Genomic DNA, 16,841 nt, shown 5'->3' on the forward strand with positions numbered 1-16,841 from the left:
TAGTGTGGTAATAAAGGTTCAAAATATAAGGCTTTACCTACAAAATCCAATCAATTATAGGGTTCTACTCATTTTGAGAAGAGCATAAGTGACCAGATACATAGCTTCGCCTTCATTCTAATAAGAGATTGACAGGTACCTCCGATTCTGATAGATGTTTCGAAGTCTTGTATCCAGGATACCCTCTTTTTATCTAAGTAAATGCAAAAACATTGGCTAGCAAACAATAATGAAAACGCGTGAACCCTGGAAGAGTACTTGGGTATCCAAAGATGTTCTGAGCTTGTCACAATGATTACCTTTTATGTTATTGTGGAAGAGAGGTACGAAGATGAAAATCATAGTAATCAGGTCATTTAAGCAGTCGAAACGGCTTTCTAGAAATCAAATTTCACATTGCATTCCAAAGCGATTAGTTTTGAGTTACAACCTTAATTGTGCTTATTTGAAATCGTGGGGTAAAAACCTAATTTGGTCATAGTGGATCGATCCACTCGTATTATGACACGGAATTGAACACTGAATGATCAGTCTGATACCTGGAAACTTATCTAATATACGAGAGAATTGAAAATTGATTATCCTACTCTCTGGAGAAGGCCATTTACCAAGCTAAGAGAAGAACAATGGCAATGCGGCAAAACGTTAGGATTTGGATTTGAACACTCGGAAGATCGTGAGTACACTAGGTATCTAGGTACACTTAGGTATTGAATGATAGGTAGCTGAAGATGAATGACACGACCCCGGGGGTTTTTCAAACCTTAGAGGGTCCAAAGTTCAACATTGGAATCCATGGATGCTACCTGGAAATTCCTGAATAAGCTTGGAACTCACCTGGAACATATTTCAATATTCTCAAACAAAATCAGCAGCCTTGGAAATCGGGAAAATGTATGAAAATTTTCACATATGCATGGTCAACTTTTATTACGACCTTGAGAATCACCGAATAACTTTCCTTGTCACATATGCTTCTAAATTTCATTAAGAACCTACAAGGGCATTAAGAAGGGCTGAATATCAGTTGATTGGTATCGATGAGACCATCAAAATGCAGGGGTCCTCTCTCAGGGGTTTGAAGCATAATTATCAGAATCTCATCTGGACATGCAGGTGGGCCTTGGCTGACGAGTTTTGTAATTATCATGACAATTTTTATTTGCTCTCTCATTGGTTTCTTAGGCTGACAGCCTGCCGTAAAAAATCAGCACAAATCAAATGCAGTTCAGTTCAAGTATTTTTGAGCGAATCATAGGCGGATGTTTGGTTCCATGTGGATGTGCCGTACGGCCAGGCCAGTCACTACTCCGTACAGGGTAGATAGGACGGTCAGGTGGAGTCATTAAAACTAGGCAGTGCACAAAACCTTGGATAATTCATCGAATTCGTGTTTCCAAACCCTATATTTATACCTCCTTTCAAGGTTTGCTACCTACAAAAGTAGGTAGCCAAGTTCATTAATCATGGACCAGTCAGATCAAATAGTACTCCGTACAGGGTATCAATTAATACCTACAGCCCTTGATAATTACAGAGCAACAGCAAGCACGGTAGATAATTTTGTGATGATCACATGGAAACCCTTCACTGGTTACCTACTCCCACCTGGGCAAGGTCTTTTCAAAGGTTGATTCCAATGTTTCATTCGACGTCTAGCGGTTTGGAGTGATACATTCAACACTTCTCTATTATAGCCTCCAACTAGCAACTAGTTGCCTAAGAGTTAGCGGAGAACATCTCTACAAAAGTTTGAAGTCATCGTCCTGTTACAGCGTAAAAAAAGCTTGTTTACCACGGCCCCGGAGATACAGTTTTTACCCGGCCGGAAATACCCCGCTAATGAGCGTTCCAAGGGTCCCGAGGTCTAATTTCGTTGAACCAAAAGAACCCTGGAAGCAGTGCGCTACTACCTTAACATAGCTAGTAAGTTACTCTATCAAATAATTAGTTACAGCCTTACTGTGGTCCGCTAGAGCTCATAATAGCCAAGCTGTTATCAGACCTCGGGATTAGATCAATTGGTTGGGTTTGGGTGGCTATACCGACTTAAGCTAGTCATATCCGTGGCGGTGCAGTACTATAGGGGCCCAGAATTTAGGGAGACTAGCCACCCCTAGGATTTCGGCAGTCGACTGCGATTGGTAACTTACTGTCGATACCACTAGACCAAAGTGGGGCACAGGACCAATGGTTCCGATGCTGTTGGTTCGACATGAAGTGAATCTAGCGAGTTTTGTCTATTTAGTTACAGCGAGGAAAAGATTGAATAACACACCTCTTACAACTTCGCATCGACGCACCTAGATCTATTCCATCAAGAATACTAGTTGCATATGCACCGTAAGAACGTCACCGTTCCGACTCTTACCCATGTATGTTTCAAGTGGAATTGATCCCCTGAGCCCTTAGAAAAGGGTCCTAAAAATACCGGAAAATTCCGTATTTCGTACAATTTGATCGATCAATCAACTTCACATATTTGGAGTTTCGGCGGAGATTGGGTAAATGCTTACCGATTACAAAGAAAACACTGGAAATGTTTCACACTAGGGCATTGATATCTATCAAATCCGGTTAGATTGATGGAGAGGATCACTTTCATCGGTTAACTTTGCCATTTTCAGAATATTCAAAATACCGCTTCAAGCCATCTCAGCCTATCCACGAACAAGCTCTCAGCCTCAGGGGTGCTAGTCATGCACCGTAAGCAGCCACCTGGCATCTGTGTCCTACCTTTACATTGATGTTACCTAGGTATAAGTTTTTTGTATTTAATGTCACCCGGGGCAGTCCACAGGTCAAGCTTTTGGCGTTTCTCCTGCAAAAGAAATTCAAGCTTCAGACCAAGACTATACATATCATGGCTATCATGAAATCAATTGTCTTAGCACAGGCGCTGCTCTGGTCCCTAGCTTCCGCCGATGCGTCAAACCTGAACCCCAAGGGTCAGGGCTGTGTTGACCCAAGTGGTTATCTTCAATGTTACGAAGACAATGTTAATTCACTTACCACATGCTTGACCAAAGCGAAGGAAGACTGCGATGGAGATTCGTATTCAACGTGTGTGTTGGCATGTGGAAATGTGCAGTTGGCTGCGAATATTGGTTGTTGGTTGACAAGTTGCTGGAATCAGGTGCGGTTTATCCTCTCCGCCTAATGATTATCTTCTAACATAGATTTGCTTTAGGTGTACTCATGCGCCTACCAAGAAACTGCGCTACAATACCTTACAGGCTCTGACCAGGAACAGGGGTCGCAAATTCCCTACTACCCTGCGCCAGATAATGCACCTGGTGGATGCGGTAAGACATGACAGCTGCAGCCACTGCTTATGATATCTATGATGAACCCTCTAACTAACGACTGTGAATATAGTGTGCAACTTAGGCTATATATGGGGAAACTATACCGAGAACTATGCCCTGAATGCGCCCTGCGAAGATTACGCCATTTCGGGTGATCTTTCCGAGGTGGCTAGCTGTCAGTGTTGCTGGGATTCAGCCTTTTTGTCTGAGTAAGTAGTAAATAATATGTTCAAAGCATATCAACTTACAGATATGGTTTGTAGATTTATCGAAGAATGCCCTCACAACGACCTCTCCGATCTATCTTTCGACACAATGCTGGAAAGCTTCGAGGCAGGATACAATGAGTCGGCATCAGACCAATGCTCCATCCTCTCCGACGGTAGCCAATGTGTTGCCTCTTTCTCTCTGGATACTGCCGCATCAACGTGGTACAATCCTGGTGAGCTTCCTTCAGGTTATCCTGGAACAGCACCTCTCTCAGAGACCACTGATGCCGGGAGCATTACAAGTTCTCCCGATCCTTACACATTCTCGATCTTCCCAAGCTATATCACTGTCATTACGCCGGCACCATACAACAAGAAGAACGTTGCGGCAACACAAACAGGAACTACTGCTGGAACCGCCACTGAAACCGCCACTGAAACTGCTGCCACTGGAGCAACTGCTTCAACGAGCACTTCTTCGCCCAGCAAGGGAGCTGCGAGTAATCTTGTATATCCTGTTAATCCTGACTTTGGTCCTTTGGGGCTAGCCATGTACACAGTTGCATTTGCTCTCTTTGGTGCAGCATTGCTCGCATAGAGGGCTTAGGTGACATCCGCTTTATACAATAATACCGATCCTATTTTGAACTCATTTATGGAAATCATCTCATCACACCTCTGTCGACTGTAAAATAGTCAGTTGATAACCTTGGAAGAGTTGGAATTGGTTTCTGTTAAATGTGAGTCATGGTACGACTAGTTTAATATTGTTTTCACTCCAGTTTCAGGCCCCGAAAGAATCTTGGAAGGTTCTAATACCTTGTTAGATACTAGATAATGTATAATTTCCAAGATTCCAAGTCTACCATATTATTTTTGTTATTGTTTGACATTGCATATAGTAATTTTTCCAAGAGTTTCCATGGATGAATTTTGGTTGTTATCGGTCTTAGTGGGGCCTAGAGCGGGTACGGCCTAGTGCCCCTAGGTCTCTGGGTGTCTTCCAACCATGGAAGTTAGCTTATTGTCCTTTCCTATTTCTGACCCCGCCCTGACTCATGAGAGATTGAGAAATATAAATAGTTCAATTAGACTGCGATGAGAAGATTTATTAGCATTCATACCACTCTCCCATAATCAATACAACGAACCTCAATAGACCTAGCTACCATGGATCAAGTTAGGAAGACCTACTTCGACCCTCTCGCAATATCGAAGGCTCAGATTCGAGGAAACCTCGAGAAACTTCCAGTCGGCTCTGCACACCCATTCAATCCAGAGAAACTTCTTCTTTGCCGCTCAAGCGATGGCATTGTCGAAATAGACATATCTTCCTACCGGGAAGACTTCTTTTTCAATGCCGTGGATCTGGGTGAGATGGGCGAGACCCTTTTGCATCGAATGTCTAAGTTTAAGTCCAACTTGGGTATATTTAATGTCTTGCACTTTCCAAGTTCTGGACAGCCACTGATAATTGGCAGGGGTTTTCGAGGACTTCCAAATCATGCAAGCACCAGCTTCAACCTTCAAAATCCCAATAGTTTCAGGCCAAATTATGATATTTGCACTGTCTCGATGCCTGCCCACCTACTACGACTTCTGCCTCGCCGATGCATCATACAACACGTGCTGTTATAGCGCAATGGACACCTTTCGGGGGATACGTCACAGTGGTGATATTAAAAGCGGAGAGGATCTCCTACAGTACTCTACGATACAAAGTGACAATCTAGTGGAAAAAGAGTTATGCGTATTCATATCTGGATTTCACTTGACCCCCATCACAAAATTTCTCGGAACTAACCCTGCTTTGTTGGTTGCCGATCATGTGGAAAAGGTACTCTAAAACTTCTGCACTTTCCCTTTGACCTTCATTAACAGTTATGACAGGTTCTTTATATCATTCCGGTGCCTCTGGATGCAGCAACAGTTGGAGATGCGACTATATGTTGTCCAATAGTTATAAAGCGCGATGGAGAGTCTCTGATCTGCTCTGTATTGCCAACAGCAACTACAGACCGAGAGCTATCGTGTCAAGCGAACCAATTAGAAAGCCCCTGCTTTCAGGAAGCGATCAACCGGGCAGACTTCAAAACTTTCTCTCGGGATCCTCAGGCTGCTCGGGCTGCTTCTACTCTGTCGGCCTCGCAAAGTAAGTATTACAGAATGATGATAAGGGGAAGTTCAACAACTGACCATATGTGAAACATACAGGTGCAACCAAAGACGCCAGAAACCGGAGCTCAGAAAGCCTGCCCACCAAGAAAAATGCCGTGTTTATCACGGATTCCGTTTCACTTCCTTCGGTGCTTGATTTGGAATCAGCACAGATCATACGTTTCGGAACCGGAATTGAATTTGAGTTGTTGGGTGAAAAACTCCCTGCAAAAAATCAGCCATCTGCCCTAGTTTTGCCATGCATTTTTGGTCAGCTTGAAGGCCCACTTCTATTAGCGACGGGAACAGTTCCCTCAAATGTTCCCTTTACTGATGATATTGCGCTTCGGGACTATTATAAGCAACTCCAGAATATTGTGGTGATTGTCGATGACAAAATGACAGACAATGCGCGCAATATCGCAACTGCCTACAGAATAAACGCACTCTTCATTGTGCAACTAAGCCCACAATCTGAGCCTAAGAATGCCGATGAAGTCTTGTCATTACTAAACTCGGCGAACGTAAACGCCGTAACAGCGCTTGCGGGACCACAATCTTTGGTGCTGGTTCAAATTTTTGACAAGTATTACTTCTACAGAGGTCTTGCTAATCGGGCACATCTCAACACATCTGAACTTGCATTTGGCTCTGATGTGACATCTTTACTCACATCTACTGATATAGAAGCCATATTGGATCCAAGAATTGAGCGAATAGTTATTCTTGGCGATTCAACTTCGATTATCCTCCCCGCTTCAGGCCAGGTGATCCAAGTTCAAGACCTTCAGAAGCTGTTTGAACAGCTTTCATTCGAGCAGCTTCAAGAGCTAAAAGAGGACATATATGCAGCAGTGTCACAACTACAGGTGCTTTTGAGCCGAAAAGACCTCCAGGAACTCTCCAAAGTCTTGGTGTCTGCGCTTCAAGCAAAGATTATGCACGCAAAGTCTCCATTAACGGAGGCCTATATCAAGTTTTTGACCCAAGAGTACAATGCGGAAGATCCAGAATTGCAGAAGAAGAAGAACAGTATGCTCGGAGAATTGAGAAAGAGAATGAAGGAGACACAACGGGCTTTTGAGCCTCTGATCTCAAGTTTTTCCAATATGGTGTCATCTCAGACGACTTCAAAGCGAACACACGATTTGCAGCGTCTTGTTCGCCAATCAAAGATTCAAAGTAATGTCGAGAACGCGAAGTCTATGACTTTTGAAACCCTGGCAGGGTACCTTGAAACATATGCGGAAGATATGGGTGTCCTGCTGTTGAGTATAGAGACGTCGTCCTTTCAGCAGCTTTTGGGGGATCTCCAAAATAAGATCATCGATGCTAGGTATGTGAAGCCAGCTTCTTTTTGGAAATTTCCCGTGAACAGTAGTACTAAAAGTTTTATGATACATGGTGCTGACATTCTTTCATAGCTCATACTGCGATATTGACTCAAGAATTCTGAATCTCAATGGATTCGACGCAGGAATCATCATAGAGCAGTCGCAGAACAGACATCATGGACTTCAAAGAAGTGACGGAAGCTGGCGCCCAACTCTGGCAATGGCGTCTTTGAACCGAGAACTCGAAACAAATTCGTCGATGATAGCCTGGGTCTGCTGGGATGAATTTGTCAATCTAAAAAGTCCTTACACCGTGAGATGGATGGACAAATGTAATGAACCACACATTTCCGCGCTAAGAATCATCATGAGATTCACTCTCAGTCAGGCACTGGCATCTAGAGAGTACAATATTCAGCCTGAAAGCCCCGAAACTGGCAGACTCTTGAGCGCATTACTGATGGCAGCCATGTCAAAACTCGCTGAGAGGAGAACAACTGCACCACTTGAGTTAGAGGAGGCTGAAGATACTGTCACAAGATTGATGCGAGGACTTTTCGGGAATCTCTTGACAATAGCAGGTTCAGGAGTGCGTCCTACCAGCATGGTCTGGCAGTTGTTTGGTTTGCATCCCCAATACGATGTTCCCACGACCGATGCAGAGTGGGTTTGGTACAAAAATGTCGTCGCTTTGTATCCCTACACAGGATGGCCTCTCAATCAATTCAACAAAAACCTAGAGAAAATTTTTGATAAGGTCATCTTTCGTGTAGTAACCAAAAACGAAAACCTGGATGAGGTCAAAGCCATCAAAGAAGCTAAGACTATCGAATCTTACAAGCTTCGAGACATTGAACTCTACCATTCTCGCACAATTCTCACTGTGCTTATGCGAACATTTTCGACAGATGGCATCAACATTGCGGCTGTCGCAACTCGTTTGCTAGAGAGCATTCCATCAAAAGAAGAGATTCCGCATCGGAGTAGATATAATTCCTACTCTATGATACTCCGCTATCTCGATCATCTTGCCAGAGGAGGTCCGCGACGTGCCTACGATGACTTAATTGCCGCCCGTACCTACATCTCACGCTCAGCTATCTTTAGTACGCTCAAGACATCAGTTGCAGAGGCATGCAAGAGGAATGCCTGGACTGCAGTGAAAAAAGGTTGCCAACAAATCATGGAAAAACATGCTGGAATCGCTTCGCTCTGGAATGTGGATCCCAAATTGTTGAAGATGCAGAATATGCAGATTTATAAGAATCTTCTTGACGCAGACTTTGGTGATGATATTGACGAAGATACCATGTCTAAAAATGTCCAATTAACAAGAAAAGTTTATGGTGATGCTGAGATAGTGCGTGCTCCTTGGCAACTTAGGAAGAAAGGAGAACTCAACGATACCATCGAGCCTCTCGATGAGATCTTCCTTCAAACGATTCTGACAGGGAAAGAGCCAGAACTCCCCGAGAACTTGAATACAGATGAGAAAGTAGAAACAGAAGCAACATCCCCGGGAACTGTCATGATTCAAACAAAAACGAAGGATGGATTTGAGATATTCAAATCGACGATGAATTCAGCATTTATCAAGAAGATGCAGCAGAGCCTGTCCCCTGAGGATGTATGCTCTATTTTGAATATCCCTGCCACTACAGTACGCGTTTTCATCAAGGCTCTTAACCCAGAGTTTGTGTGGGGCAACTTGGGAGAAAATTTCAAGGAGGTGATTCTGGGATTGCTGAAAAATCGATCGAACCGAGCAGATCCTACGGCCAAGCTCTTGGATTTGGGGCGTAAAAAGATCGGAAGTAAGGCACATTGAGAGATTTATGCCCCCTTCTCTCTCTCTCTCTCTCTCTCTCTCTCTCTCTCAGAGCTTTAATAAAATCATTTTTCTTACTTATATATTTCCAATATTTCTTTCCAGTAAACTAGCATTTCACTAGAAAAATCACATGTTTCCTCAGCACATACTCCGATGCCCTAAAATCTATTTATAAAAAAAACGATGACGTATTCCATCACGTGAGGACACGCGGCTAAAGCTCTCGTCGTTGATACGGGAGCTCTCCAGGCTCCCTCTCAAGCTCTGACAGCTCTCTTTAAGGGTCAGAAAGTAACGACAGGTCTCTTCTTATCGCCTGCGACATACATTTGGATGTCCTAACGTCCTCCCGGCCTCCACTCTTCTCCAAACCTCGCTAAGCTACTCAGTCATGTTTTGGAACGTGTTCCGCTATTTGGCTGATATCTCTCACTTTGCTTCGATATGCATCTTGATCTGGGCAATACATAGAAATTCAAGTGCTGAGGGTAAGTTATTATTACAACTGGGCGAAGAGGTAATGACCTGTGCCGTGCTAATACCTTGCTTGTAGGTGTTTCGCTTCTGACACAGATACTCTATGCCCTGGTCTTTGTCACTCGCTATCTGGATATTTTCGACGGCGACACATGGGACTTCAAATATGGGGGTTTTACTACATTCTGGAATCTCCTTTTCAAGCTCTTCTACATCACCTCCTCCTTCTACCTCGTGTTTATTATGATGAAGGTCTTCCCTCGGACTCGTGAACGGGAGCGTGCATGGAAGCTAGGTACCTACTCCGTAGGTGGCTCGCTGGTACTGGCACCTATTTCCATCTACATCTTTGAAATTGCATTCCGAAAGAACCCATTCAAAGGAAATTGGTTTATAGAGGTAAGCAGTGTTTCGCATCGCCGTGATCTCTGATACATTTGCTGATTATATTTGGCAAAATAGCTGCCCTGGGCATTTTCGATTATTTTGGAGTCTGTCTGTGTATTGCCCCAGCTACTACTCCTCCGCCAAACCACTGTCCCGACGGTGATCGACTCCTTCTATCTCGCGGCCTTGGGTTCTTACCGGGCCTTCTATATACTGAATTGGATGGTGCGTGGCTTTGGCTCAGAGCACTTCTGGGATCCTATCGCGCTGGTCTTTGGTATCGTGCAGACAGCATTCTATGCCGACTTTGCTTGGGTGTATTACTCGCGTCAGCGCGTGAAGCTGCGCAACGGTGGGGTTGTGGACTCGGATGACTACAGTAAGAGCTGGCTCGTTAACCGGGTCGTCAGCTTCCGCCGCTCACGTGCATCTAGCGACGAGGAACAGAACCTCCGTGATGACGTGGATGGCGAGGATGGACGACCGAACACTAACCGGTGGGGCGCCCGGGGAGTCTCCATCGCAGCCGATGACACATTGGAACACCATAGCCGCCGAGAACCCCATGACGAGAATCTCGATGAGATTCTCGACGATGAAGACGACGACGAGAACAGCCCTTATCTTGGCCACAGCAGGGCGTAATCGCCCTCTGAAAAACTGCGGCCATAACACCGGTGTATTCCCGTAGGCGTAACTTGACGACTTGACAAGCGTTATCTGTTTTGGGTATTTATTGAGCGAGTAAGGCGCATTTCAAGGCTATCAGGATTTAGGATTTTTGGAGGTCTAGGCCGACATAGCTCGGGGGAAAAAAGAGAAAAAAAAAGCAAAAAAAAAAAGATGCCGGCGTCAAATATTTTGTTCCATACAGGACATACAGAGAATCTGTTATCAGACACTTCCTATTTTGGAATTTCTTTTTTTATCGTTCCACTCGCGAAAAGCGCTTTGAGATGGATGTCATTTGATGAAATAGCTCCATATTATGACAATACGTCCACCATATCATAGGTCCGAGTGGAATGTTTGTTACCTTGTATCTAGATACCTAGCTATTCACTATTTACTACTCTGTAAAATTTCTTAATATGGATTTTGATCTTCCCCCTGTTGCATCACATGACTAGGTCCACTACAGGACTGTCTTGAAGGGGCCAAACACTAGCGTCGACAGTCTCATGGTCGTTTCAACTTGTAGAAGCTAGAGAGCTATTCATAGTGATCCCCTAATAGATGAAGCTGCCAGTGTCAGAGAAAAAAAATCTGGATCTGAAACAGTGGATAGAACTTCAGAATGTCATGCAGGTGGTGGGGTTAACCCTAACCTTCTTATGGGAACTTCAACTCCCGATGTCTTCACCTCTCTTTCTCTTTTAATTTTGTGAATTTTGGGGCTAGAACATTACCCACATCACCATCAGGCCATCATTTACTAAAGATCTTAACGAGAGCCTCGAGAGGCGCTTAACGACAGAAAGTCGGAACAGATTCGGCCGCTCGAGAAAGACGATTTCAAGGTTGTAGTGGAGGTGATAGATGCGAGAAACGGTGAGATTGGTGGGAGAATAAAGAACATAACCCTGTTTTCCTTGGTATTACACCTTGAGATTGGCAGTCAGAACCTTCAAATCCCGTTGGCGAAGCCCCGAAGAAGGTTCTCTGCTGCAGTGGCGCGGGGAAGGACAGCCCTGTCGGCGCTTAACTAACGGCTGACAATCCCCCGAAGCAAAAAGCCACTTTAGAAGCGCTCTGATGCGCCTTTTCAGCCTCATGAACCTACTGTTCGTAATCTGTCCAGTCAAGAGCCCCCTTTGACGAATTTCATTGAGATTTAAGATTTCCATTTTTTTTTCCCTCTTCCCTCTTCCGCTACCTATTGCTTTAGTTTAGAAAACAAAGTTTCCGATCCATATACCACATCATATGTATCTCCGAAGCTACCATCTTTTGTTTAGGTGGTAGAGGCCAGCTGGGCTAGCTGGTGAATACTGTAGTAAGGGGAGAAAGACGGGGGATCTAGGATCATACATCGAGCAGTTTAAACTAAATAATTAAAACATTAAGGGTACGGCCCGAAATCATGACAGTAGCCAATCAGCAGCTCTTCTCTACCTGTGTAGACCCAAGAACCACTGGCTCGGATTTCAAACTTCTTCTCTACTTTTGTCTTTCATCATAATTTCAGATCAATGTGGGCCACAGCCCACTTGGCCTGCAATTTCAAATTTCTCAAAAGCGTAGAGTCTGTGCCCCATCAAAGGGGGCATGGATGTGGGGGCGGATATGAAGAAAATGAGACTATTGGGTCAGCTGGCGCTTAGATATAGGCCCTCATCAAGTCTAAACTCGTCTGCTTCCGAGGGGTTTAATGCACTACCAATGCCATCAGAGGCGCTGTATTTGATTCTTGGTGCATTCTGAGCCTATAGCTCAGCAAGCAGTCCTCTCAAGGCTCTCATTTCATTTTGCCTTGCGAAGATATGTTCCAAGGTTGCGGGCTGTGATATCTCTCATAAAACTACAGAGCGCGAAGTGCATCTATATCATATTCCTTTCACCCCACCTTGTACCTGACTAGATCCTTCATTCATAAAGAATCATCCTTCCCGAGGTCGTGTGAGCTTTTTTAAGAAACATAGTTTATCTATACAAAAGCCGCTTTAGACGCTTTCTTGTTTGATATCATAGCCGCTTTCACCAACCATTCTCTATCGACTGCCACCCTCTACCTATAAGAAGTTTCTTTATCAAGCTGCACGGTGTATCAATCCCGTGTTTCATCTTTTGCCACAAACGGGTCTCTGTTCCAATCAAGTGTGCGATACCTCGGGATTTATAGTCCTTAGCACACCCTGCACGCATCATGTCACACTATGAGAATGAAGAGAATATTTCAGAATTCTACGACTACGATAGCCTTGAGCCCGAATGGCCTGGAGTTGAAACAGTATGCTCTGGCCCCCTTCCTAATTGGTCTTTGGCCTGAAGAGTCACACGCAGGTGGCTGATTTGACTATTCTTAGCTCACGTTTCAGGATGCTTTTAGTATGGGGTTGAATCCATCATACTGTGGAGTAGATCCCATGGTCCCACCAGATATCCTCACGCCCATTAGTCTCCCTGACAGCTCATTTCGTCCAAGCCCAGCCCTCAGTCAACAGGGGTATGTGCAACAAGACTTTGGATATGGCATCGGCGACTCTATTCCCAACCACGGTCTAGGAATCACTGGATTATTTCCTGTTGGTTTTCCACAATCATCATCCACTCCAAGCGCCAACTATGCATATGGACAGGATGAGTTTCATTATACAATTAATGACTCTTCACGGCCGTCCCCGCAGATACCGGCAGCAAAGCGTATCAAGCACACTCCCTCTACCCAATCTAGAACTCAGACATCTGCACGTGAGCCCCTTGTCAACATTGCTCCAGACCCAGAAGGTGTCCAGCGAATGGAGTACGAGCGTTTAAACCCTAAATCTCCTCCACTGCCAATTCATCCTCGGCCCCGCGCTCCGGGTCGTGGTCGTCGTGACCCACAGGCCGAGGAAGAAGATGCCTTTGTGGAAAATCTGCGGCAGCAAAACGTTGCCTGGAAGCATGTGCGCGAGATGTTCCTAGAGAGGTTCAAAAGGGACGCTTCTGAGGCACGGCTGCAGATGAGATTGCTACGTCGACGTAAGGAGAGGCTTGAGCGCTGGGAAGATCACGATGTGAGTACGTACTACAAATTTGCTAAAGTCTAAGAATACGACACGTCTTTGAGACTTTGATATTGACTAGTACGCCTTAGATTCAGCTTCTTGTCACCGCTCATAATATATGGGAGGAGGAAAAGTATCGATTTCTTGCAAACAAGGTAAATTTTCACTTCTTCTTCCTTGCCTCTAGCTCCTCTAAATATTAAATTGACTTCAGATGAAAGAGCTTGGTTCATCAGAGGATTATTCACCTGAACAGTGCAAGGCACAGCTCCGACTCATGGAGACTAAAAGGAATCGTCGAGAATTGGGAATTGCCTCTCCGTCGGCCATGTCTGACCCTTCAAATTCTCCATCTATACCTCCTCCAGCATCACCTCTGATTCGAAAGGGAAAAAGAGCATGGTCAGAGTCTTTCGATACGGAGGATTTATAGAAGTGGATGCATTTCATCTCTGAACCTGCTTTTTTCAAGTCGTTGGGTATATTTGATTGCATTTTCGCGAACAGCATAGATATTTTGGCGTTGAATCGGTAAGAATTATCGGATTCTTTTTATTTATTTAGGAGTGCTTTGAATTTTTCAGGAATTTTTGCATGTTCAATAGGCTAGGTAGTCAATATCAAATCAATGTATCAAATTTAATGGCACGACGTCGAACCTAAGCCTAGGTAGACGACACCAACTGTTTGAATATTTGACTAAGCCATAGGATTAGATCTGTTGTACAAACTTTCAATGTTGGGAGCCTGTACATCTGGTGGACTTCGTAAATGGGAAGTCAATATTTAAGAACCCGTGGGCTGGTTCTGAAATCTTTCCATCTGTCCAGGCAGCTAGGACTTGTATTTTACTCTATAATACCTAGATATCACCTCAATTATATGACATTTGAAGCTTATCAGTTAATCCTCGTCAGAATCCCACTCTTCGTCAGTAATGGGGAATGTCAATAGCGCGGCAACGCTTCCTAATCCTTCAAGACGCTTCCCACTCTCATGATCCGAGCTGAGAATTCGTACCTCACCACCCTCCACATCTCTCACACGGTCCACCAGTGTCACCCATCGTTTCCGTTCACTAATATTTTGTGACCGGAAAAGACGGTTTGAAATAATCAATACACCACCACCGCGACCGACAGCGCCCTGTTCAACCGCAGATTCAACTTCGCGGGGACCGTATGTAGCCTTGTTGGTCTCTTTGCGTAACTGGTCCATAAAGTCGTCCATTAATTTTGTTTCGCGGGCATATTTAGTATCGGCCAAGAGACTCTTGACTGCGGGTGATTGAAGAACCTCTGCTAATGAACTGGTATATCCTGATGCGGAGTGCACGACCACAATGCTAGGAAGTAGTTTCTTCAGCGCGGGAGTTTTTGTCGACGCCTCGGACTGAATGTATTTTTGGAATCCCGCAGCGACAAAGCCCGGGGAAGCTAGTAGAACGGGTCGTACGACTTCATTGTTAGAACCGGATGTGAGGCTAGTATTGAACTCCATTTGTCGTAAAAGGGATTCCAAGGTTACGCGATAAAATTTGTCCATTCCCTAGATTGATCAGCTCTTGGTCGGATGAACCAGTAGAGTCGATTCCAGTGTTTGCGAAACTCACTTTATCGTGATCCCCGCCACCCTGGCGTTTGCGCGGGACAGACATCTCCACTTTCTGCTTCATTATTGTTTGGAATTGACCAATAAAGCAAATATGTGCGAGGCCCTCCTGCATCACAACGGCAACAGCCTCGGCACGGCGTTTTCCACCCTCATCTACTGCATCTTTGAGCTGCTCCACCGCAATACTGTCCCATCCCACGCCTTCTCCATCAGCACCAACTTCTTTTTCTAGTGTGAAGTTGCGGTTCAGCTCTAGGTCGAGGGTGTGGAATTGACCGATTTTTGTGTGCGCCGTTTCATTTGCGATTTGGCCTGATACATGCAGTTGGGAGCTCTGTGGGTCGAAATCAAGAGTCTTGACGCGAATAACGAGATTTAAATGTACTCGTGCGGAGCTGGTAGATCCGGTGTCTTGGACTGTGGTCACACGGCGGATAGCGCTGGCGCGAAGAAGGTCTCCTGGTCGGATCAGGTTGTAGCAGTGCCACTATATTTGATCGCATAAGCTGGATATTCGAGATGGGTTGGCATAGAAGCAAATTCACCATGTCTTCAGGCTCTTCAGGGATCAAAGTGACCGTTCCTGAGCCATCATGCTCAATCTTGTTTTTGACAAGCCTCATATTGGGAGATGTTCAAGGTCTGAGCGTGGAGATGAGGGTCGGACAAGATGTGAGTGTCGAAATTTTTGAGTACTATGGTATGGTCTTGGAGGTTGAGATTTTGAGAAGAGATATAAGACTCGACTTCAAAATGATGCAAAAGAGGTATTATTCTGATCTGATTCTGTATTTGCCCCGCATACCTTGATACTGCCATTTTATACCGTCTAGGCCCTGGCCAATGAACATGGAGCTATATAGAAGCATGTTTAGTCAAATCTAATGCTCACTGTTCAGTGTCCAAAGGATTCAATGATTTATCAGATTCAAATTTCAATATATATTCTCAGTAAAATACCCTCCAATTATCGAGCACTGGTTTCAATATTGTTATTATCTGGATAGATAACCTTGGAAAGACTTACCCCGCTGTAATAACTCGAGAAGTAGGGGAATTGATACAGCCACCCCAAAACCAAGCTTATGTCAGCCACCCACCCATCAAAAAAATAACAGCCCTTAAAGTAAGTCCCATACGAACGGATCACACCCAGAACACCATAGTAAACTCAAATGGCATATCTCAACAACCACAAATTGAAATCATTTTAAATCTTGAATTTGGATTATTTCTAGTTAATAAAATATGTATATGGAAAGAAAGATTAGAAAATCATTAAGTGAATTGTAGTTAAAGCTAAAATAGATAAATTACACTGTAACTTATGGTACCGCTATAATTTATCCATCTAATTTACTTGAAATGAATAAATTCTTTATGAGGAGCCTTATCTTTATATATCACCGGATATTTTGATCTTATCGGAGTCATGGTTTTTGAGATATGATATTCAATTTTTGCGAGTTTACTATGGTGTTTGGGGTGATCCGCTCGCCGCGTGATCCGTTGGCTGTTATTTTTTTGGTGGGGTGGGTGGCTGACATAAGCTTGGTTTTGGGGTGTATCAATTCCCAGAAGTAGGGGAAATGCTGACTAACTGACTAAAGCTAAACCAAATAAAGAACCAATTACAAACCTCCTAGGGAAGATCATGAGTCACTATACGACCTTGGAGTCTATGACCATTCCCTTGGCTTCTAAGCTGGGGGAGTAGATGTGGCGTTGAATTAAATAATCAATAATCAATTTGTATTAAACATCAGCTAGCATGATTAGATCATATGATCTTGGCATGACAACATACAACCTAG

At 44.3% G+C, this 16,841-nt stretch overlaps 6 protein-coding genes across 6 annotated transcripts; 5 read left to right on the forward strand and 1 right to left on the reverse strand.

Moving 5' to 3' along the window:
- Positions 1–2,746: 2,746 nt before the first annotated feature.
- On the forward strand, positions 2,747–3,160 carry N7495_008264 (uncharacterized protein; the record flags this gene model as incomplete). The annotated part of the gene is made up of 1 exon (XM_057210915.1): positions 2,747–3,160. One exon carries the CDS (start codon positions 2,747–2,749, stop codon positions 3,158–3,160), a length of 414 nt encoding a protein of 137 aa, XP_057060458.1.
- Positions 3,161–3,560: 400 nt separating this feature from the next.
- Positions 3,561–4,115, forward strand: N7495_008265 (uncharacterized protein; the record flags this gene model as incomplete). The annotated part of the gene is made up of 1 exon (XM_057210916.1): positions 3,561–4,115. The coding sequence occupies one exon, from the start codon at positions 3,561–3,563 to the stop codon at positions 4,113–4,115; it is 555 nt and encodes a 184-aa protein (XP_057060459.1).
- A 572-nt stretch (positions 4,116–4,687) lies between these two features.
- On the forward strand, positions 4,688–8,836 carry N7495_008266 (uncharacterized protein; the record flags this gene model as incomplete). Its single annotated transcript, XM_057210917.1, has 5 exons — positions 4,688–4,943; positions 4,999–5,354; positions 5,408–5,669; positions 5,732–7,010; positions 7,099–8,836. The coding sequence occupies 5 exons, from the start codon at positions 4,688–4,690 to the stop codon at positions 8,834–8,836; spliced, it is 3,891 nt and encodes a 1,296-aa protein (XP_057060460.1).
- Positions 8,837–9,230: 394 nt separating this feature from the next.
- N7495_008267 (ER lumen protein-retaining receptor) lies at positions 9,231–10,348 on the forward strand (the record flags this gene model as incomplete). Its single annotated transcript, XM_057210918.1, has 3 exons — positions 9,231–9,327; positions 9,393–9,715; positions 9,779–10,348. 3 exons carry the CDS (start codon positions 9,231–9,233, stop codon positions 10,346–10,348), a joined length of 990 nt encoding a protein of 329 aa, XP_057060461.1.
- A 2,221-nt stretch (positions 10,349–12,569) lies between these two features.
- On the forward strand, positions 12,570–13,846 carry N7495_008268 (uncharacterized protein; the record flags this gene model as incomplete). Its single annotated transcript, XM_057210919.1, has 4 exons — positions 12,570–12,653; positions 12,742–13,422; positions 13,503–13,568; positions 13,628–13,846. 4 exons carry the CDS (start codon positions 12,570–12,572, stop codon positions 13,844–13,846), a joined length of 1,050 nt encoding a protein of 349 aa, XP_057060462.1.
- Positions 13,847–14,316: 470 nt separating this feature from the next.
- N7495_008269 (putative translation factor pelota) lies at positions 14,317–15,650 on the reverse strand (the record flags this gene model as incomplete). Its single annotated transcript, XM_057210920.1, has 3 exons — positions 14,317–14,961; positions 15,026–15,514; positions 15,573–15,650. The coding sequence occupies 3 exons, from the start codon at positions 15,648–15,650 to the stop codon at positions 14,317–14,319; spliced, it is 1,212 nt and encodes a 403-aa protein (XP_057060463.1).
- Between the last annotated feature and the right edge of the window lie 1,191 nt (positions 15,651–16,841).

Source organism: Penicillium taxi, assembly GCF_028828555.1.
Source record: "Penicillium taxi strain IBT 34144 chromosome Unknown utg000005l_segment0_segment0, whole genome shotgun sequence".
Taxonomy (NCBI): Eukaryota; Fungi; Ascomycota; class Eurotiomycetes; order Eurotiales; family Aspergillaceae; genus Penicillium; species Penicillium taxi.